This window comes from Pygoscelis adeliae, unplaced genomic scaffold, assembly GCF_000699105.1.
Source record: "Pygoscelis adeliae isolate BGI_AS28 unplaced genomic scaffold, ASM69910v1 Scaffold44, whole genome shotgun sequence".
NCBI classification, from domain to species: domain Eukaryota; kingdom Metazoa; phylum Chordata; class Aves; order Sphenisciformes; family Spheniscidae; genus Pygoscelis; species Pygoscelis adeliae.
This window is the reverse complement of record NW_008824761.1, coordinates 421,168-445,074: the sequence shown is the minus strand read 5'-3', so window position 1 is coordinate 445,074 and position 23,907 is coordinate 421,168. Positions and strand designations below refer to the sequence as shown.

Genomic DNA, 23,907 nt, shown 5'->3' with positions numbered 1-23,907 from the left:
AGAAGGCAAAAGAAAAGACTTAAGGAACTAGTATGTTTGCTTCCTAGCACTGGTATTTTTATTCCTTTTAAGTGTAGGACCTCTGTTGACACTATTATCTCTATGGGGTTACCGATAATGACCCTCCCTTTTGCATCTTATCTAGGAAAAAGATTGAGGTGCTGTACATACTAATTCCATTGCTGTGAAGCTTCGGTCCCAAATTAATCACTTTTTGTAAACTAAGGGATGTTTTTGTATTTTTACACAGGAGGATCAGATGAACGCTCATTGGTACATACAACGATAACGACCTGATTAGAAGGAACAATTTGGGGCCAAATGCAACCCCATCCTCAGGATTTCGTTCAACTAATGCCATAGGGGAATTCGCTTCATCCATAAGTGACTTGGCCAAGAATGCTATTTTTCATTATTGTTGTTTCTTCCTAAACACAGCTGAAAGAACTTTCCAATGTAATGGTATTTTTGACCCCACATGTTGATAGCAGTGTCCAAATCTCTCTTTCGCTTGAAGTGCATGAATGCGTGTGTCTGTGTGTGTGGGTTGAGGGTCCTAAGGCTGATGGGACATGAAACTCAAGTAGTTCATTACTATCTCCGTGTATATTCTATTGCAAGCACAAATGGGAGAGAAAACTTTTTAGGGACAGACAGCAAGTCGAGAGAGCATACTGTGTAGGTCTTCAGCGGAGAACTTACATTACCAAAGAAGCAATGTATAGGATGATAAAGAAAGAAATAAACCATGGGGTTTTTTTAATGAAAAATAAGATGCAAATGTAGCAGTGAAAAATAGTTTGAAACCAGAAACGACAACATGAACTCTGAATTGTGAAAGAGATTAGTTCAGCCGTGAAGATTATGGCTTGAACTGTCTTTCCAAAGAAGCTCTTTACATCTAGAAAGGCAGGAACAGGGAGAAAAGCAGTATCTGAACCTACTTCTGTATTTCATGGTTCATGCTTATGACAATACATCAAAGCCATCACCTGCGGTCCCCTACCAGGCACTGAACTATTGTTTTTTAAATGCAGAGGTCACAGCATGGAGCAAGGTTTAGCAAGTCAATGGGTGAACCACCATTCACCTCTTCTTTTATAACTGACAGCATCTTGGCTCACTGAAACTTTTGAGACTGAGCTGGGGAAGCTGTTGCGGGTCACACATACAGACAATAGGACCTCAAATAATTTTTTCAATTCCTGTTTTTGTAATAGCTAAAATTCACAGTCACAGTTTTGCTTGTCTGGAGGACTGAAGAACTGTGTACTGTATAATCTAAAAATTACTAAAAGGGTAACTCAGTTTATTTCATAATTTCAAGTCAGTAAGCACAAGCTGCTATAGAGGTATACTGGCAAATGAATAAAATTGAGAAAAAAACATCTCTGTATTTGTTTTTCAGAAAGAAGAAAAAAAAGCCTGGCTCATTTTGGGATGGTGAAGACAAGGTGCCCTTTCTTACACAAGAACTAACACAAGTAGGGCTGGAGTCAGCCAAACCTCCCAACTCTGCAAGTTTTTAAGGGCGCTTCCTTGTAGTGTCGCTGCTCCAGAACAAAGAACCAAACCCTCCTCTCCAACAACAGCTCAGGTACAAGGTGAGAAACTAGTGTTTCCTTTGCCCTTCTGATGACACATTCCCTGGTGCCCTCCTAAAATCCCCAGCATGAACTGAGTTCTTTTATGTGCTTAGTATCTGGAGATTAAGCTCAGGATGACAGAATAAGTACATGCATGTTCTGATGGGATTATTTCCACCGGTGGCTAGCATTTAAAAGAAGTTGTTACTAAAGTAGCCGTCTTGTCACATGATTAACTGATGTGCATAAATGTCTAGTTTTTACATGCGAGTCCATGTGCTTTTTTTTTTGCACCTACACTTTCTTCCGTATACAGCGAGCGTCTTCATGCACACGCAATCCTGCCTCAGTGAATAAAAAACGAACACCCATCCTCCCACTCCAGCAACAACCCACCGATGGCAGCAAAAGTCTAGGCAAAATCTGGAATTTTTCAAATACAAAATTCTGCCTGGATAAATGACAGGTAAAAATTTAGAGGATGGAAAGCAATCTTCCTTGGCAAAGGTATCGGGACAACCAGTTACATTTTGATCTCCAATAAATTCATTTTTAGAAACAGAAGAAGCAAGAGGGATGGCATTACACTGCTATTTTAAGAATCCATTAGCAGCAGTTAATTTTTTTTTTAAACCTACCAGATTAAAAAAGAAAAAAATTGAGGGGAAAAAAAAAGAGTGGAAGAGTCACAGCTGGCTATTTCCTTGTAAGATCAATTAGTCTATTGATGCAAATGTTTAGGTCACTCAATATAAAAATCTCCTGACTCCATTTTAGGAATATCGACTTGTTTGCTACTCAAATAGTCTTTAGACTGACAGTCCCAAATTTTTCACTTATTTGTCCCCAAAAGAAAGAAAAGTGATATATTTTGTCCACTCCTGAAGTCAAACAGTTCTAAGATGATATTAAATGCTAAGAACATTACATGATGAATAGAAAGGAGACATAAGGTGAACTCTGTCTTTCCAGAGTTCGATGCAGAGGATTTTTCAAGAGAATCCCCGTTCTACCATATACCCTAAAAAGGCTCCACTGGGTTTATTGCTGGTTTTTGGATTATTTCACTAGAGAATACCCTGGATACATGGGCACATCAGACGTAAATTAGGAAGGAATCCCCTAAAACACTGCTTGACAATGACCTCCATTCACACCTACTGAGAATTGATGTGGATATGAGTCATTTGTAAGCTAAGATCCATTTTCTTCTTACAAGTAGATGACAGACGTTATCTGACAAAATAACTAAAACCTCTAATACAGTATCTCAACATGTGAAAATACAAATGGCACTTTGTGTTTGTTTCTGTGCTGCATTATTGTTCTCCAAGTAAAATTTCATTTTCACCTTACTGTTAACAGAATCCCGTAAGTTATTGCTGTGTAAAAGTATAGGAACATCCCATCAGTTCTAAGTACAGGCACTTTCAGTTTCTGTTTTGTCTTTTAAAATAGATTTTAGGCTATCTTGCTGAAGCGTATGTGCATTTTAAATGTCACAACTGTCCTGCTACAATTGATTTTGTTGACATGCTACTGCACCTAGAAGACTAAACTCCCCTGGAATCAGCAAAGAGCAGCTGCCTATTTCAGCTCTGCAACCTTTATTCAAGACGCATTGTAGTCAGGGAAATACAAGAAGAAATAAAATCAAATGAGAGTTTGCCGTTACTGTATCTGCAGTTCACTGTGAAATGCCAGAAGGAAAAAAAAAACCACAAAAACCCCAAAACTTTTCATATGGTTTTCATTTTGATTAAGTGCTTTTTTTCCTTTATTCAGTCAAAGACATTCTGAGTGTTGACTTATTCGACATTGAAGGACTCAATACGACTTCGCTATATCGCACGCGATCTGCAAAACAGCAAAGAAGTGGCCACTCCATTTTGCCGAGAAAACATGCTCTGACAAAACAGAATGATTTACCTCTTACGTTTTGTGTTTAAGCTTTGCAAGGCATTATCTTACCGTTTTTCCTGATGAAAACTAAAGGATTTTAAAAATGTACTTCATTTATCCTATTTACACCCCATGTAAAATTGTGAGTTTGAAAATACTTTTCCACTATCACATATATTACAGAATATTTAAACTGTTACAAGTATAGTAAAATACTTTCAATGTATTTTGATTTCTAAAGATGCAGTATCCTTATAGTTACATTTTTGTACTAAAACCTGATTTACTGCGGAAATCAATCAGAATTTAAGCATTTTTAAGGTACCAATGGGCTTGAATTCATAAGCATACATTACAGCAACTGTTACGCTATAGCAGAACTGTGAAAATATAACAATCTTGAAATTTCTTTGTGCACTTCTCCAGTTATAAATCACAGAAAAAGGCATAATACAATAACATGAGCTGGTTTCTTAAGAAGGTAGTATTTTCTTTTACAGTGTTTACTTCCCATTCTTCCTTTTCTGTTTTTTTTTTTTTTTTTTAATAAACTTGTTTATTACCTGCACATGGGTGGAGGCATGTGGAAGTGCTGGGGTTTATATGCATGGATGTATGGATAAGCATGCGGGAGTAGGGTGGATTTACTGAACGATCTTTAGACTTGCCTGCTGTGGAAGATGCAGTTTCACACACTGACGTTCCCAAACCAAAGTTCAAACTTAAAAATAAGCGGGATATTAATGGTGAAACTTAGTTCGATTTTGAGGTAACCACCTTCAATAAAGAAGAAAGAGATCTTTTCCATTAAACAGCATTTATTATCAGAAGATAAATTTATAAATGGCAACTAGAATACATTTTCAATGTGGTTAATGGAAAACGAGACTTATGATCACTGTTATTCCCATTATTAAAGGGGAGAAAGGTTGTCCAGCTATTTGTCCATGCTCTGCACTGTGAGTTTACCCCAAACATCAACATCACTGATGTCATTTTTAACACTGTTAATTTTGTTATACATTACTCCAGCAAATAATCATATATACAAGTCAGTCTAAATCTATTTAATTAATTGTGTAAGCATGATAGAGAATAAGGAATACTGCATCTTCATCCCCAAGTACAAACTGCTGTTGCAATGAGCCAATTTTACAGTGCTGAATAAAACAGGAGCTCAAAAAATAATGACAATTTAAAATTTAAAAAGTTCTGTATCAAAGCTGCTTGCTCGTTATGTTTTCCTATAATGCTGGCTGCTGAGATTTCCTGACAAATCCATTGGATCCTTTTGGAAACGTTTGAAATATGACACTTTGTGGCACAGTTTCCCTTGTAAGCTGTAATGTGCATGGTAGATATTACCCATCCTTTACTCACACTTAAAAGCATAAATTTCTGTCTTTCCAAAAGAACAGGATACTCTATATTAGTCTCTCCCAACCGCTCAATTAAGATAATTGACACAACACAATTGTGTTGTGTCAAGATGAGATCTGGTACTTCTGCATGCTACATATGATGTAAGTCTTCGCCATGGTTACGAAATGTCACAGACCTGTGGTGGGATACCAGGATTTCTGAGGAAACTACCCTGGAGCAATTGCCCTCAGTCCTTGCACAAGCACAGAAGTTTGGCGGGTCTGAACCACAGCCACTGATGGAAGGACACCCTGAGAATCTGGGGGACATCAGCTCCACATCCAAACACCCTCCTCCCACAGAGTAACTTCTCTTAAAATACTTCTGAAGCGGAAAACAAACCAGAAAACAACCTCACGGAGTATTTGGGGCCAAAGCCTGTGGGCGCTGGTACCAATGAGAAACTTGCCAAGAACCATACTGAGTACTTGAAACCCAGTGGTGGACTACTGCTGGTTGTGTAATTTGTCTAGAGGCAACAGCAGCATGAAAAGCCCTTACACGTGTGCTGGAAAGGTTGAGGATATACTTCCTGCCTGTGAAATAAGAAAATGTAGCGTACGTTCCTTTAACTTTTGGCTTCATTCTGTTACCATTGACACGCTCTGTGCCTGTGTCCCTTGGCATGAGTGCTGCTTTATCCCTGTATCGCTTTGGGGTTCCTCGAATAAAATCAGACCCTCTTTCTGCTGCAGTGTTTCCTATGCATAAAGTAATGGGCAACCAGCTGAAAGACAAGGGATTCACACAGACCAACCTCGGCCTTGGGAGAGGAGCCTCCCCAGGGTCTGTGATACATATGCTCCTCCTCGGGGCAGTTCAGAGCTGAATGCTGAAATTTAAGGCCTCTCAAGTTCTCTCTTCATTGACTACGGAGGAAGCCCAAAGAGGACACTGGTCTCTCCCAGCCATACTCTGGCTTTGTGAATAACATCAGAGATGTTCTCTCTCACTGCTCTTCTTGTACGCTAACAGAATGGCCTTAAGAGCTTCTGGTCAAACAAACTTCATTTTCTATGGGAGAAAAAAGATCACAGATTCTGAAAGGAATTCTGTATGCCATTGGTTCTTCAACTGAATTACTGCTATTCAAGTAATTAGTCAGTAAAATGTTCTTGGGCAGGAAAATAACTTTATCAATTGACTTCCACCTGACCTGACTTCTCTCCCTAAACGCTGAGAATGACAGATCCATTTAAGGGGACAATATTGAAGTACATAAAAGACAGACCTCAGACGTAATCCATGAACCATCTCACACACAACACTGACAACCAGTTTTTTAAACCAACAGCAGTAAAGCTGCTGGTAAAGACCCAGTTCTGCTGCCCCGCAATGCCTCATGGCCTATCCAGAAGCCCTGATCCATCGCAGCCTTTTCGTGCTTTGCGCTGACACTTAGTGCCCCTGCTTCGTTCCCGATTTGGAGCCGGATACTAAAACGTTGCTGAATTTTGTGGAAGTTGATTACCAACACAGTCAATGGGAATTGATAGAGGCATTTTTCCCACAATGGCTGCGAATAATTTGTCTTGGGTTTCTCTGCTGACCAGTCGGCAGAGGAGAGCCTGAGCTTTAACAGTATTGAATTTCTTCTTTCGGAGAGCTGATAAACTATCTGGACTGGGGAATATTAAGAATGTATTTAAAGATAATCAAACTCTGGGGCCTGTGAATGCTGTTATGAAGTATTATCCCAGTCATATTAATCCTCAATTAACTGTAATTGCTTTCAGTATTTGTATGGGTACTCTGTGCTGTTTTTTCTTTAAGATTACCTCGATTTCAGAATCCCCCCAACATTACTACGGTTACTTCAGGAATCAGAAATTAATTCAGACTGGTCAAACATTTAAAAATGAACAAGTGGCATCACAAGTTTAATCTGTGCAATTCCTGGAACCAAATATTCATAATTAAATGCATTGCAAAAGACTTTTATGTATACATCTTTTATCTCTAAGCTATAAAAATCTCAACACTTAAAACATCTTGCCAAGCCTCCTCTTTGTCAAATTTAGATGAATAGGCAGATCCTTGTGAGGAAAGAAAACAGAAAAACACGATTCTGTTTGCATGAACAACTGATGACTAAGAGTTTCTCTCTTTCCTACATAATTCAATTAATACAAATTGGTTCACAATTACAGGGCTGTATGGGAATGATCAAGAATTTCCTTTGATTTAATCTGAAAAGGCTTGGATTGAAAATCCCAGCAGGGGCAGCCACTGGTACCCATATAAAGGGCCATTTATATCATACTAGACAGCTGGCAAAATCTTGTTATTCCCTAACGCCCAGGGAGAAACCTAATGTCTTGCAGAGCACCACTGCAGAACCATTTCGTCTTCCTACTTACAGTTCATCCACTGACTCCTCAACAATCAGCTCTTTCCTTTATCTATCTTGCTTTCCAGACACAAGTATTATGTTGAAGGAAATGGAAGTACTTAATTGTGGTACCTAGCAGGTCAGTGAAACCATCAGAAAGATTAACTTAAATGATCTTACGTGCTATTTCTGCATACCCTCCCTTCTGTTGGTGTGGAGTAAATTATTGTCTCGAGAGCCATTTTACTCATTATTGCTTTTTCTCTGCGAGAGATGCACCTGTTTCTTCTCTGTTTTGTTTGTTGGTACATTCAATTCCATTTCATGAATGGCTACACCACTAACCTTGGTACCAGCGAGTATAAGATCTGACTATTTCCTTCTGTTCAAACACTGCTCGTGGGGAAGAGGATGCCTGCATGAAAGAAAACTGCACTTTGAGAATGGGGTAGTAGTTTTTAGATGGGCTCTTTCTATACAAACCAGAAAATGGTTCTAAATAAGTCCATGGTAAAATACAGATACTTAATATTGTACTTTCAGTAGAGATGTTGCTGCCCCTTGTTTATTTTACAGACTTCAACAACAACAACAACAAAAGAAAAGAAAGGAAAAAAAAAGAAAAAGGTTAAATGGCTGGTGTCCTCTAGGGCATAATGACAAATTGTGGTACAATATTAAAATGCCACCATCGTTATTGCAAAAGTCTGCTCAAGCGACCCTTCAGCTCCAACAGCGGGACCTCTCCAGCAGAATCTTCTTGCCTACTCACACGCAGCTTGTCTGTAGCACAGCTCGGGCATAATGCTGACACCGGCCAGATGGTATTCAAAACAAGGGGAAAAGATGGAATAACAAAGGTCTAGCGGTCTTGCTCTCATCATCATCATCATTGGTTTGTCATATCTAATCCTCCAATCAGCAGTGATTTTTCAGGAACAAAATGTCCGACAGCTGAGAAAACATACAAGCTATAAACATCTTTTTGTCAAAGGACGCAGCATGTAAAATAATGCCCATTCCTGTAGCATTTTGGCTGCTATTTCCCTGGTGATTGTGATGACACTTTCAGGGGGTAGCCATGCTGAGGGGCAGATGGGGTTAACTTCAGATGGCAAGGAGAAGAGTGGCACTTCTTTTCCTGCTTTTTTTTTTTTTTAATTTCTGTTATTATTTTTTGTTACGGACATCAGGGAAAGCCCTGCCTGTTAACACTGTAGAGGGGGATTCAGCCCTGCTGAATTCACTCCGGGTAGTTAAGAGACCCAGCTCTTAAACTCGGCTGGAACAGGTAGCGTTTCTCAAACCAGCATGTGCCTGCGGCGGTGGAGCGCCAAGTGATCTGAGCGGGAAAAGCTGCGGTCACAGTCTGCACACTTGAATGGCTTCACTCCCGTGTGCTTGCGGTAATGCCTCGTCAGTTCGTCGGAGCGAGCAAACTTCCAGGTGCAGCCTTCCCAGGTACATTTGTAGGGTTTTTCTCCTGGGAGACAAAAAAGAAAGAGGGGAGGGGGGAAAAAACAGGTGGTGACTTTCCCCTTGTTGCTCTTAATCCCTACAACCCCCTCTGCACACATCCCATGAACACCCACTGCCTAGGGGTTGCTTTAGGCCAAATTACACAATTACGAGGTACCAAATCTGCTGAATATAAGGAAAGGGCCTTGAGATTTATCATTCCTGTGGCGTTCACATGACTAAGAAAATCAACAGGATTAAGGCAACAATATAGATCCTACCTTGCAGGGGTGATGCGGGGATTAACGTCAGCACAAAGGGCCGTGTAATTATTCTCGTGATTACCATACGAGTTTGCTACCCTCATCTCATCAGGCTACACTTTCTCCCAAAATGGCCAGATTACCCGATATTTCAGCAATTTATCACAGGCTGCCACAGACTTCCAATTATTTTTATGAAGTTTATGAAGATTTCTAATTATTTGTGTAAAGAACACTGCAGGACATTTCTCAGCAAGCTGGTAAAAATGAACTACGATTTCCCAATTAAACATAAAAATTCAATCTGCAAAAAGTCGTCTTTATTTATCGCGCTTACTTTCAGTAAAATTAATTTTGCATGTAAGATGTTACCAGGAACAGTGTACAATTTTTAAATGTACTCAGCCATGGGACTTGCACAATGCTGTTGATAAATACCCATTTACTTCAATGAGATCAGACTTGGGCTAAGTGTACATTTTTGGAAAATCTGACCCTCTGCTTTTTATTTAAAGGTAAGCATGACGCATGCCCCATGTTCTGTGTTGTATCATGTCAGAGGAGAAGATTAATACAGCAAAACTGGATTTTGTGCTTTCCTAAAGTAAACTCTTATAAAACCCCATTTTGCCATGTTTGTAGGCTATACTTATTTGTGATTTCTATCACCAGCCCTCAATGTCTACATGTTAAATGCTCTTGGCAGTTACCTTGATCCCAGAGTCAAGCATGCACCAAAACTGAGGAAGGGAAACTGTGTGAGGTCCATATGCATCTTCCTTTGGTGTGTCAAAAATGATTTTTTACCTCCCCTTCTGAAACCAGCTAATCATAACCAGGACATCTCTGCAACAACTGTTTCCTTCGTCAGGCACAATCATTCCTCAGCTATTTATTATCTCTTATGAATCACAAGCAGCTTGCAAGAAACTATTTCAATTACATGAACCAGTGATGCAACACTTGCTTTGTCGTAGGCAGCACCTCCCTCCATGCGTCTCTTCAAAAGTCAATAAATGCTTTGCTGAGAGCCCTCGGTTTCAAAAGAAAATTCCCGAGTAAGAATATCACCACAAAGTTCAAACGGCCCTGAAAAGTCCAGCTGAAATGGCCATGGGTGCCTCTGTAAGGAAATTGGATGCTGTATAGGCATGTCAGCAGGGTTGTCAGCAACATTTGAGCTCCTTGGGTTGGTACCTTCTGTGCACCATCTGGGCTGTGCTGCAGTTTTGATGTCAGACGGGGGTGGGAAACAGTTGCTGTGAGGAGAACCCAGCAATCCAGGCTCTGAGGTGACCACAGCCCATAGCTGTACCAGCAGCAACTTAGCCTAGGTATTTTTACAGTCTCAGCCAAGCACAAAGCACCAAATAGTGTTCATTGCCCCTCGGCAGCCGCAGCGTTGGGCGCCTGGAATCCAGCAGCTGCCGCGAGCTGGATGGGCACAAGCTACGCGGCAGATGGTGGGTTGCCCACTCTTGCCAATGACAAAGCGCTACAAAACGTGTTCAGATTCACCACCGAACTGTCTTACATACATACGCTTGCCACAAACAGTTGGTGTGGAGCACCGGACAAATATAGCAGTCTCCCCATTTGACTAGGCAGGTCTATCCTAATGGTCTCGTCACACCACATCAACAGTTTCCAAGTGGAGCGCTTGCCCTGTCCATCCTCAAAGTACTTTAAAACTCTGTTGTTGTTCAGACTCTGAATACTGCGCCTCTTGGTTTCTTTGACCAGAGAGACTTCCGGAGCAAAACAAGGAGGTATTTCCTAAGCTCTGGATCCCCATTTAAAAGCATCTGAAACGCTAAGTCTCTCCCCGCCCTGAGATCCTTCCCCTGCGACGGCCTCTTCGGCACACAAATCCCAGCTCTTCTTTCCCTTGGCAGAAGACAAATGGAGAACCCGATGCAGGGGGGGAAGGTCGGTGAAAGACAAATACCAGAAACAGTTTGTTCGTCCATCAAAACAGTATCACTTCAGCTAAGAAACGAAAGTCAGCTGATGGAAGGACGTGAGCGTGGGTCACTCGCCTGGAGTTTCCAGGTGTTGCTTCCAGCCTCCCTCCTCAATGAGTCCTGCTTACCCAGCCCCTATAGAGCTATGTGAAAGAGACAGGACTAACCACATTCCTCTCAAGCTATTTACACCACTGAAGGAAAATCGCTCTTACAAGCTCAACCTAAGAAGACCTTTCATTATTTTCAATTAAATATATGTGTATGGCATAAGAAGGAAAAAACCAGGCAAAGTAGCATTACTCTGAAGACATTCACTCACATGCACCTTAAAAAAGCCACTGTAAAGAAAACTGTGAAAGATATGATTTTTCATTAAGATTAATCAACGACATTTTATGCAAACCTAATTTTTAAGGGAAGAATAATGGTATTACTTTTCTGTTAAACACCCACATTATCTGTGGATGGACAGGTGCTAGAAAAAAAAAATGTTCTTCTTCCTAGGCAACACTACACTACCTGTTAGCCTTTTGTTTGGTAATATCTGAGACGTGAAGAGTGATCACTGAGTCCGTAAGAATGACAGTAAAAAACGGAAGATCCAGGAGTTCAAAGGACGGAGAAAGGACCAGCAGGAGCAGAATTGCTAGAGGATGGGAAGCTGGTGTCAGGTATCACACACCAGCTTCGACTGATGAGCTTGGGCACTCACAGCTGAAATTATCGGTAGAATCAACAGAGAGAAGCAGGACCTCAGCAGGGCAACCCAGAAAGCGGTAAATGAGGAGGTGGACAAAACTATTTCGTTAATTGGAAGAAACTAGCCCCAGTACTTTTATATATATATATTGCCATTTCAAGACTGGATTGCAGTGGAGTTGAAGTCAAATACTCAACCATTTTGACTCAGACACTTCTGCCTCTCTGCAAGCACTTGAGCTTAAGTGCCTAAGAAACTCTCAGGTTCAAAGTGTGGGCACGTTTCGGCTCCTTCAATGGCTCGGCAGCTGCCAGAGCATGAACCACAGAGTTACTGTCATGCACCCAGACACTCAAATTCTCATTCAGCTCTAAGGAGCAAAAGCAGGTGGTGTGAGTCAAGTGGAAACATGGGAATGAAGGAGAAGACAAAACTGGACAGTTTTTGGAAAATGGTAGTAAAGAGAGCTGCAGAAAGAGACTAAGAACCCGTGGCAATTAACACGAGGAGAAAAAGAAAACCGGAAAAAGATAAAACCCTGTTAGTTAGTTCAATTTTCTGAATCTGTAAGGTTTTAGACTTACAGAAGCTACCCATTTAAAAATAAATGCCTGAAGCTGTGAACATTTTCATGGGAGCTGACCTTCTACTTTTGCACCTGTTTGCCCCGAAACCTGACAAAAAGATCCCAAAACACAGAGAAATTGTATTCTGATGCTATTCCGCAGCTCTGTCCTGCAATACATGGACAGTGAACAGTATGCCATGACAGGCATTTACACAGATCAAGAGGGACCCTGGAGCATGAAAAAGTTCTTCTAGACAGCTCCCTGTGGAAAATGAGTATTTTCTATTGTTTGGGGAAGTTAATTATGAAATTTTAAAGGTATGACTCAATGCCCCAAATGGAACTAGTCATTTTTTTAATCTTCTATTAACAAAACATCTATTTCTAAGAGCCCTCCAAAACCTTGCCTTTTGTAGTCCAGAGGCCACAATCCAAATTAGTTTAATTACTTTTACCATATTATTTTTCCTACCCTACCATGACTCCTCTCACTTAAGCACTTAAGAACGTTACAACGGTTACTCATTAAATCTCCCTAAACTCAAGCAAATAATGAATTAATAATACTGAATAATGACCACTGTGTTCAGCCAATCCTTCCAAAATTTTCCACCCCCCCCACAGCTCAACATCTGCCTTCCCATATCCTTATTCAGGTACTCTAACATCCAGAAGATCATTCACCCACAGAAATAAATCTCTCTCAAACTTTTACTTTACAACCCGATGACATTCACATATTCCTTAAAAAAAACCCCTATGTGGGTACCAGCAGGAGACCATGCCATGTAACAGATGAAGGGACCAGGGTTTGTTCTACCCTGGGCAGAATTTCCCATGCGGTACGTTCCTCAGCAGTTATCCCCTGCCCACCAACTAGCTGGTATCACGGTATTTGATGCCAGATGCTTCGAAGACAGGCACCACAAAAACGCCATGTGAATAGTCATGGGTTATTCTGCCAGCGGGGAAACTGCTCTGGAGCTCCAGGAAGCAGAGCCGGGCTTACGTTCCCTAGGCAAGGAACTTTATTTACTGCAATTGCAGATGCCCTATGTACTCCCTGCACACTTGCAGTTCCTTTCATTTGTGTATTATTTAAGCTTCATTTATTCATCAGTTTAGCAGGCTCTTGGCAACCATGTCATTAACTAACGATGAGGTAACACCATCTACTACCAGGACAGAAAACATCCCAGTGATCCAATTCTAAAGCAATTTCTTTCTCTGGCATAAACTCACCGCTCTCTCTGGTATTATAGGTGAGTGCCATGTCCCTTCTTATTTGTGTCCTCTTCAGACATTCCCATCTATCCAATTTTTCTGCACATGTAATTCTCACCATGAGTCCAAGTTATTACATCACGTCTCTGTAGCCCCCCCGCAACAGTACTCAGCATTTTGAAATACTGGTAACATTTTTATTCCAAATAAGAGACAACTAGAAAATACACATAAGGGACTGTTCAGGGGTACAGGCTGAACAGCCTACCACCTAGTCAGATTTTTCTGTATTTAAGCCTTCATCACCCTGTGAAAGAGTCACAAGCTGAAATTCCACTTTTGAGAAGGACAGAGTTAGAAAAGCACTTGGAAACGAAACTTGGCTTATAGCTTCCAAACTGGGAGAGTGGGAGCACAGGGGAGATGCCGTCCCTCACCCCATTCATGAAATACAATGGGTTTGAGTCAAACTTGCACGGTTTAATAGGTGGCACCTGCCCAGCCATCCTATCTACAGCCACATCTTTATACACTCAGTTTCTACTGCCATTACTCTTGGAGGAGTATTCCCCATATAAAAACAGAGTGAGGTCCTAAAGATTTAGCCCATAACAAGTCAAAAGAAAACAAATAATCCAGCATGCATGCCTCTGCCTATGTTTGATGATGTTAAATTTTCTAGTCAAAGTCAACAGATCTGCAGCTTTGCAGGGTTGAGGACATCTCCTGGTGATTCCTGGATTGGTTTCTGCTACAGGATATTATGCAATATATATAAGGTGTAGTGTTTATGTCAGCTGGTTTCAGCTCCCACATAAACACCAGAATCGTTCTGAAACATATGGGACGGTCACACTGCACCCATACTGATAGGACTCTGGTAGGGGAAATCATAAATTGAAAACCACAAATGATGGCTAATTAGATTTTGCATTTCTACTAAAAATAAGCAATTTCGGGCAGAAAAGAATCTCTTTACAGCAAAAACACTATCTGATAATGAGTAGCCTCAGGCACTCCCAGAGGAAGGGGGCAGCTTAGCTTTTTACAAGGGAAGGGGAAAAATGACAACTCTTACATTTTGTGTGATATTTTTATTAGTATAATTTTTTAATGAAAAAACATCAGAGCACTTATAAAGCACTTTCCAACTTCAAAGTGCCTTATAAAGCTTTTTTTTAAATGTAATCCTTCATAAAAGTCTGTCTTCGTAATAGCACTGTGTAACAAATATCATGTCTATTCTGCAGGTAGGCAAACCAACACAGCGAGCATCAGCAACCTTCCCAAAACTACAGACAAAGTGAACAGCAATGCTGTGACTCATGTATTAGGAACACCTTACTTTCTGTAATGAAACTGGTAGATCTCAGTTTCATCCTTTTAAAAGTTTGAAATATTTTCAATCATTTTGATGCAAAAATCCAATTCAATTATTTAGATGTCTTTCTAAAGGTAATTTGGGATCTCTGTTTCCAAGTTACTGATTCACTACATCTCTTTGGTGAACATAGTGAATTTGACTTTTGTGTTTCAGTATTGTCAAAATACGCAAATAAAATATCCTTCTGGGAAGAGATTAAAGTTTTTTATCAGCTGAGCAAGTCTGGGAAAACAATTTCTACGAGCAGAACAGGAACATACTGTGCTGCTTGTCACACGTCTTGAAATTCAGGTTTTTTATTCCTTGTTCTCAGTCTGACTTAGGCAAAGCACGGGGACATGGTTTCCTCATGTGAAAACTGGGAACAAAACAATTTCTTCAATTCAAAAATACAGTGACAACCTCCACTCTAAAACAAGAGACAGAACTTCATCACACTTTTGGCAGCTCTTGAACCGATTATTTAGAAGCTCCACTTCTGATAATTCAGGTGTGAGTCCTTTTCCCACATCACAGCATACAACTATCTTTTCATTTCACTGCACTGCTGAGCGTGGGTCCAGTTTGCCATCCTGACCCTTCTTCTCACTCCCTCTGCAAGACCAGTACTAGTTCAGCAACCGTATCTCTTTCCATCTCCTGCTATTGTCCTACATGCCCCTCTAGATATACAGCTGCCTCAGTTTGCTGCTATTTTAATACAAATCCCAGCAAAAAAGCCTTTGCGACCAGACTCACAAAATTCAATTCTCCGTAACTTAAGAAGGCAAATCCATTACATTGGTCCCAGCCCTGTTCTGTAACTGCACGCACAGGAGAGAAACAAAGAGGGGGAATCCAAGAAACTTCCACATTTTCTCTTTTTGGGCTTCTGCACAGAGACTTTGCCCCACGATGGGACATACCTACTACTATGTGAGATACAAATGAATTAATGCTCTGGGACAAGGATTAGTTACGTACGTTGCCAAGGGCATTGCTCATGTAAAATGATGAATTTTAATTCCTGTAAAAACAGAAAAAATGAAATTTTTGGAAATGTAAAAGGCCTCTTCCTGTGCACCTGCATCCAGGAGCCAGATCAAATCCCAACAGTAGATGACAAATAGCTTTTTATTACCCTTCCTGATAATTTTTTCCTGCATGATGCGGTACATATATAAATATTTAAGTATATGTTAAGTGTAAGTATATATACACACTTAACATATGTATTTTTTTTTTTATATATATATATGTAGTGGAAGATACTACACTAAGCTTTCTCCTTTCCTCCAGCCACAGCAAATGTATGGGACTATCAAATTTCCAATGCTGTGGGGAAGGCTGAGATTCTTCCTTTTACGGCAGCCTTCACTCACAAAGGTATTTGGGAAAGGTGATGCAACAGATCCATACTTCCATCAGCAGCCAACTGCACGGAGGGTGCCAGCAGATCTGCACACTAACTCTCTTTAACTGGGGTGCTGCAGGCCTGGGTTGTAGTCTGGCCTCCCCAAAGAAAACACCTTTCCTTCACTGTGGTCCATATCTGCAAGGGAGACGCCAAGCAAGTGACGCTTCCCTTTCCATCTGCCTCCGATTCTGCTGCCGTCACTCCTCCTGGATGCTCCAGGGATTGCTCCACCGTGTTCATCAACAGCAATACTGATGTTTCTCAGTACAAAAGCTAAACCTTCCACTACCTGTAAAAAACAAAACAACAAACAAACTCCCAAAGAAATAAACAAACAAATAAAAAACAACAAAAAGGCTCCAAGGGGTGAGCTTTGCCTCACTCAGTTTTGCACAGCCGATTATTTGTTGTTTGCACTGTGCTAGAAGTCAGGCTCAAGCAGAGGCTTGGACCCTGGTATGCTGGGCTGTCTGCAGAAACAGAGCATTAAAAAACCCACCTCTGATTTAAGTAAATGAGTTGTGAATGGAATTAAACTTCCCAAATGAAGAGATACCAATTTTTATCACCACAAAAAGCAGAATAAATATATATGATACTAAAGAAAAACATTAACTGACATGTGTATTCTTATACACATGACAAGGGAAAAGATCGTTAGAGTTAATGTGACCAAGATACCACTACATTTCATATCCTATGTGGAGAAAACACTGAAGTGCAGAAAATAACCCCTCGTCCTACACAGGTGTCATCTGATCTTTTTCCCTTCCTACAGAACAAGAAATTTTTGTAAAATTTCCCCAGTTTTCTACCTACTTATTTGCAAAAAGTGAAGATTGAAAACACCGGCTTTCAGGCTCTACCTCTTGATTCCTTTTAGCCATGGAAAAAAGAAAGCAGAAAAAAAGAAAACCTGAATAAAACATTAAAACAAAGGCTTTTGTGAAGCTTACTTGCAGTTTTGAGCATGCTCCGATCAAAGGCTGCCCTGAAAAGGACAGGGCAGGCGTGAGCAACTCCAGACACACTTCCCGAAAGACACGGGTATCACCAGTAATGGGCATTTCAGTAGCAAGTTGCTATCCTGTTCCCTCTGTCGGGGACTGAGTGGGCTGCAAGAGTTAACGTACTGTGTATTTACTTCTCCAGATCTGGGTGCAACATCTGGGAAAGCACTTTGGAGGGAATGGGAGTAGAGAGGTCTTTCTCGCCTTTATGCCACTGCAGGGCTACACATGGTAGACCACAATCATGCCCGAGACCTTAGATGAACTGCAGTTCTTTGGAGGTAGAATATTAAGTACTAAATGGTTTACTTAGAGAAAATTTTATTCTGCATAATGAAATCATCATTATTCCCTCGTGCCACACACAGACAAAACACACATGCACCCCATATTTACAAAGTCAAGGGGCACTGTTGCAAATATTTTTCATAACCTAGAGACTGAAAGCAATCACAGACGCAATTAGACTTGCTTTCCCATCAAAGTGCCTTGGAATAACCACGTGGGCACTCTTCCATATCGGCACAGCATCAGACCTACAATGCAGAGGAATGACTCCCCGTGTGTAAGGTGAATTCAGAGCTCGCAAAATGCGCCAGAAATGAAATCATTTAACTTTCCACAGAGCAGCTATTGGAAGAGAACTGGATGTACAAGCTCCTTGTGGTATGGACACCTGCCCGTAAGTAGCTGGACTCAGACAACTATCTCGCTACATCCAGAGGTTCCCATTTCTGAACATCACCTTACTAGGCTGTGGTGGCATTGGTGAGTCTGCCTTTATACCCTGGTACATGTTGCACCAGCAGACATCTGCTTTTAAATACATTTCTGTCCTGAAATCTGAACCCAGTCGCATCAATGGGAATAGGCTGAGGCTTCAGCAGCCCCGGTTATTAAATAATCTGTTTATCTTCTAAATAGAAACTGCATGAAGAAAGAGCAGAAAAGCTAGAAGTGAAGGATTCCATGAAATATACTGGTTTCCACATTGGAAAGCTCTACTCTTTATTGAAACTGGCAGTAAATTTTAAACATTAAAAGAAAGTATTTCTTAAAAAATAAAAGCATCACCCAATACAAATAGAACCTCCTATTTTACTTAAAGCAAATTAATTTTTAAATTGGCTTTGTTTATTTAAATTCCAAGTTTCTGGAACAGCATGTGAACCTGCTGTTGCAGCTTTTTTCACCCGACAGATTTACGTGGAGGAGGGAGAGCTCTGGTGTAAGGGCCTAGGGAGCACGTAGGACATGAGAAAGAAAAGCTGGGCTTTTGAAGAGCGAGTCTGGAGGGTAGGTGACAAAGAGGTGTTAATTTTAAAGTAGGCCAAAAATCTACACAGTTCAAGTCAAATCCAGAAGGATTATTTTAAAAATGTTGCTTCCTCCCAATATTTGCCTGAAGAAGGGATTACAAACCTGTAAATATCTCTCTGGAACTTATAGCTAGCAAAAGGCATTAAACAGACCTTAAGAAAACAACAGGTAATGAATGGAGTTTTAAAACCTACAGAGCAAAAATAACTTTTTTGGTGCCTCCGACTTCTTAAGTCCGCTCTGAAATTGCTCAAAGGAAAATGTGAACAAAGACTAATGACAGGGGCCCTTTCATATTAAAATAATATATGGAGCAACAGTGAGTGAGAGGAATGCAGTGTTTGAAAAACCTCAGACTAAATACAACACCCATGTACTCACTAGCCCTCCATCTTCTAGGGTGGTGTCTCAACCCAGCTATAAAGGAACATCTCGGGGAGGAAATGCTGTCATTTTCTCAGGTACAAAACCGCATTTCTGAGATGTTTACTGTCTCCATGTAACGCTGCTGAAGACCCCCTGACACTGACAAATAGGCTTCATTACGTCTGTCGCAAAGGCATTTGCTCTCATCTCTCAGGAATGAAATAGGTGTTGATCAAGGACAAAGCACCAAACACTAAAAAATTCATTCGGCCTGGGGGCTATATTCAGCCTGCCTCTGTAAGTGCCTAACGAAGCAGCCACATCTTCTGCAGCAGTGGCACTGAGAAGAGTGATTCGGACCCGGTGCTGGTTGGGGCTCACCGATGAAAAGCAGCAGTTGCAGCCCAGTATCTGAGCCCCACAGAAGGTGCTCTGGTTACAGCCCTTGCCTTCCTCCACCCCTCGGAGGCAGGAGCAAAGCCACGGCTGTGGCTATACAATGCCCTGTGCTCACAGACTAAATCCATTCCCACTTCACACCAACTGAGAAGTCCCAGGCTTTTGCTGCCACTGACCCCGGAAAGCCACTCTACCACGTTTCTCCAGAAATTAGTAACTAATGACTGAAATAAGGTTGCACAGAAATACAGAATGCTGATCACTCCTACAATAAATGAAAAACCTACGGAGGTGAGAGACAGGGAGCAATCTCTTCTGTATCAGACATTGCAAAATTATGTGTCACATAACCTTAAAGCAGGCATCTTCTTTCTTCATTGACTTCTTCACGATGATTCACACAATGTTTTAAACTCCTTGGGCTTCTCCATATGGTAAGAGGATTTAGCTGTGAGCAACTTTAGATGTGAAATCCAAGACAAATCAGATTTCCCTTTGAATGACTATGTAGTTGGTTAGATTTCTCAGGTCACAGTCCCCATGCTAGGCACTGCTTTGGGACACATTCACACCACCCAGTGTACTCTGCATACTTAAAAGAGAAGAGCTTTAAATCTCCTCCACATGTACTATCCATTATACATCTTTCAAGTCTTTGTGTTCTTTACCAGGCCCCCTAACAGACAGCATAATTTGCCTCTTCAATTTACATAATATGCCTCAAATTTACATGCTCTCCCTATTTAAGAGGAGACAGATGATGTCTATGAAAATGGGATCATGATATGCAAAGGTTTGCTTTAGCACCAATAGGCCCGCGATTCAGGTTAAAACAGAATATTGCACACTAGGATTTGCAGACTACATAGCCTGTGGATGAAAAGTGAAAGCAGCTTTTAGCCACGTGGTCGGCCAGTGGGACAGTTTGTCCATGACCGGGTGCATCACCACATGCGTGCCCCAGGACATCGCCCACAGCCACCAGCCACCGCCCTGCAGTGTCTCTGTTGGCAGCCAGAACCTGCCATCTTTTGATAATCATGCTTTTCATTATTTAATGCATTAACAAGGCAACTGAAATCACTATGAATAAAAAAGGGTTTGTGTGTTTTTTGTATGACCACTGTCATCTATCCAAAAGGTGTTTTCACTTTCTAATGTCTCCTTCGCACTGTTATGGCAACTAGCCCAAAGGGTCCTGGATGTTTGTTCTTGTTTTCTCTCTTCTCTCTCCCTAAAACAGACTCCCCTGTCCTCTCATCTTTCTAGTCACGCCCTTTATCCACAACTAATAAGCTGATTGAGCCTGTAATACATAAAATGTATTATTTCACCTGAGGCTTTACTGCATTGCATTTGACCCGATAAATGGCCTGACTGCATGGCTTTGTCCTGCCACCTTCACCGTATCTAGCTGACGAACTTAGTTTCATTATAGTTACAGATGATTGAAAAATAATGACAAGTCAAGTGAAATTTTGCAGGGAAATTGCAAACAATTTTGACTACTTTGCAGCTTTCCATTGACATTTCAGAAACATCTAGCCAGAGAGGAGGTCAAGACGTATGTCCTCAGTTTTATGGCATGAAAATATCTGCCTGCTTTTTTCCAAAATAATGAAATTATTTAATGCATTTTACAGTTTTCACAGACCCATGATTTCCAGTTCCACCAACTTCACAGACCAGTTATTAAAGTCTAGTTTTTATAACCCGTATCAGCCTCTCAACAGAAGGCATGATTTGCCTCTTCAATTTACATAAAACCTATCAGACTTTCATCATCTCTCTTCAGAGGGAACAGAGTCTGCAGATCTTTCACAAACCAGGGCTAGTAGAGAAGGAAACAACAATTCATTACGATAAATTTAAATATTTTTAGAACGAAATTTTGATGGGGGGAAAAAACCACAGTGGAAGCAACCAGTATTACTTAGTCTGCAATGCTCAGCAGAAGTGTCAACGGCAACTTCAGTACCGCCTGAAAGGCCTGAAATAGCTATTACATATCATAAAATAACGCTATGGTTGTTTCCCTCTCCATCTTCAAACTAAAAGCAGCAAACTGAAGAACGTCAGTCCCACCGGGGCTGCATGGGTCCAGACGTCACAGGGAACAGGAGTTACAGCTCTCCCCATTCCCAGGGCTGACACCAGCACCTACGCCGAGTGCAATGCAGACATAAGCAGACCGGGAACGCAACCCAGGGCTGCTGGTTTTCCCATTTTTAAAGATTACTCATTTGTAGAGTCACACATTAGTAATTTTCTTTAAGTTCACCGAAGCAGAAACTAACTCAACACAACTCCAGTGAGCCAATTTTTCACAGTTTCTCCTTGCGAAAAGAGTTGATAAACCTGAGCTGCAAGATTGCCTGCGAGCCCCGAAGGCTCTCCATCACACCCGGTACCTCCTGATAGCTTTATTTGACGATTTGGCAAAACAACAACAAGAAGCTGATACTAGAAAGAGAAATTTAATGCAAGTGCTCGTGATTTATGAAATGCTCTAACTGTTACAGGTTTCACTTGCCATTTTTCTAGTTGGAGAGACGATGTGCAATTCAAGCTCGCCCCCCAGTGGACTCCATGCCCACACCAGTACACTAAGTTTTGAGGACACTGGTGAGAAGTATTGGGGAGCTAGACGATAGCATACTTCAAAAAACCTAGGGGTCACTCTAAGAGAATGAAATGCACTGTTACTGTCTATAATATTTTGTTTCCATTTTTAATTAAGTTTTAAAGAAGTAAACTTTCCAATCAACAAAGTTGTTCAAAATACCACATTGTTTCTCCTCCTGTATCCAAACGACTGCGAATGTTTTAGTGGCTATGCATATATAGTAAATGAAAAAAAAATATAGTTCTCAAACACATACTACTTAGGTAAACAATTGTCAGCAAGATCAGCCTTTCGAAAGAAAAAAAAAGTCCAGATTATGCAATGCTGAGTTTCTGTGATCTTTTCTCAGAAAGTTTCCTACTGAAACTTGCTCACCCTTGCGTGCATAGCTGTCATACTTCATTTATACTTATCCAAAACTGCACTAATTACTGTGGGTCATATGTGAATAATTAACTTCTTTTGCCTCAAGCAAAAGTAAAGGCCAAGATAAAAAATGTAAGATGAGATTAATACGTAAGAGTGTGCTCATGGCCAATGCTACGTGTAAGTCTGAATATACCAACTTCTTACCAAGACCTGAGGAGCGTTCTGTAAAACACATTTAATTTTAACAGCACAATACAGATTTTCTCACTGGATCCATTGGCTAAATTCATCACTCACCTTCTCTCTAGACTAGACTTTACTTCTTACATTGCAGCAGGCATGAAGACATGACAATATAAAGCAGTTAACAGCTGACCATTTAATGAAGGTTTTTGATTCGATGTTATTTTCCTTTTCTCCCTGAAGGAATAAACCAACATCCAACACGACTGTAAAGTATTTCAGGCAGCTGCCTTTTGGGGTGGGGATTCATTTCAGCCAGCTAACAGGTAGGTATCCAGGCTTCCTCTGTATTCAGCAGTGAAAGAGAAGCACCTTCGCAAGCCAATCCCTGGGTCTACCTGAAGAGGGAATAACGTGCCCCAGAGGTGCCAATCCTTCTTCTCTGACTACCCAGAGATCCCAGACAGATAGCATAGCCTAGACACCCAGCTGCCAGGGAACCAAGGCTAAGGAGATGGATCCTACGATTATGGCAGGTACAGAAACTCCCTTCATGCTGCTGGAGAGTTACAGCTGCAAAAGCTGTAATTACCATCACCGTTTCAAGCCTTCAGTGCCTAGTTTTGAGCACCCTAAGTGCACAGCCTGAGATTCAGCGCTGCAGACTATCTAACCCTGATTTGGGTGCGTTACCTACAAGCGCTGGTCTGCCATGAGATCACTAATGAATTACAGACTCATGACAAATGTGATTCTCAGTGATTTAAAACGTCACAGCAGAAAACAGCCTCCTGTATTTCTGGGCCAAGTTGGGTGTGACATTTCTGAGGTTGATCACTTCTAGTTTTGTAACTCAGGTCCTTACACGGTACTTGCTTATACTCCTGCGCTGGTCGCCAGTCTTGCAGGCTAGAAAAGAGTGACCTCCCTGTGGTATAAGCGCATAAGTGGTATTTTTGGTTCAAACCAAAAAGTCTACCGGTTTCACACCTCTGCTGGGCTCTCTGCCTTCTAATCTGCTACAGCCATAAAATGCTCAAAGGGTGATACAGGCAAGAATAGGGAAACAACTTAGAAATCAGGGCAGGGAGAAGGAAAGGGACAGAGTAGGGTTAGATTGGGATAAAAGTAATAAAACAAGAATGACAGAGAACAAGGTGAAAGGGTAAGGTTATATAAAATATATCGGAAGGGTGGGGACGAAAGACCACACTGAAGACAGGAAGAATAGGGAAGAAGAAAAAAGAATTAAGACAAGACATGATAACTTAAAAGAGAGGAGAAGACACAAGCATTAATAGGAAGATATGAAGAAACTAGAATTCTAGAGGCCTAGAGGGAAATGAGATCACCAGAACATTTCTGCTGTTTAAGGAAGGGACTCTTACCTTACAGAAATTGGTTTAGTAGGGGGTATTAGGACGGAGCCTTG

General features: G+C 41.0%; 1 protein-coding gene across 2 annotated transcripts in view; it reads right to left on the bottom strand.

The window, feature by feature from the left end:
- Positions 1-4,542: 4,542 nt before the first annotated feature.
- The window catches only part of KLF12 (Kruppel-like factor 12), a 253,528-nt gene continuing 234,163 nt past the window's right edge, over positions 4,543-23,907 (bottom strand). For both annotated transcript variants that reach the window (XM_009323519.1, XM_009323520.1), the window contains one exon: positions 4,543-8,725. In XM_009323519.1, coding sequence (XP_009321794.1) covers positions 8,544-8,725 — 182 coding nt within the window. In that variant the 3' untranslated portion in view covers positions 4,543-8,543. The remainder of the gene's footprint in view (positions 8,726-23,907) is intronic.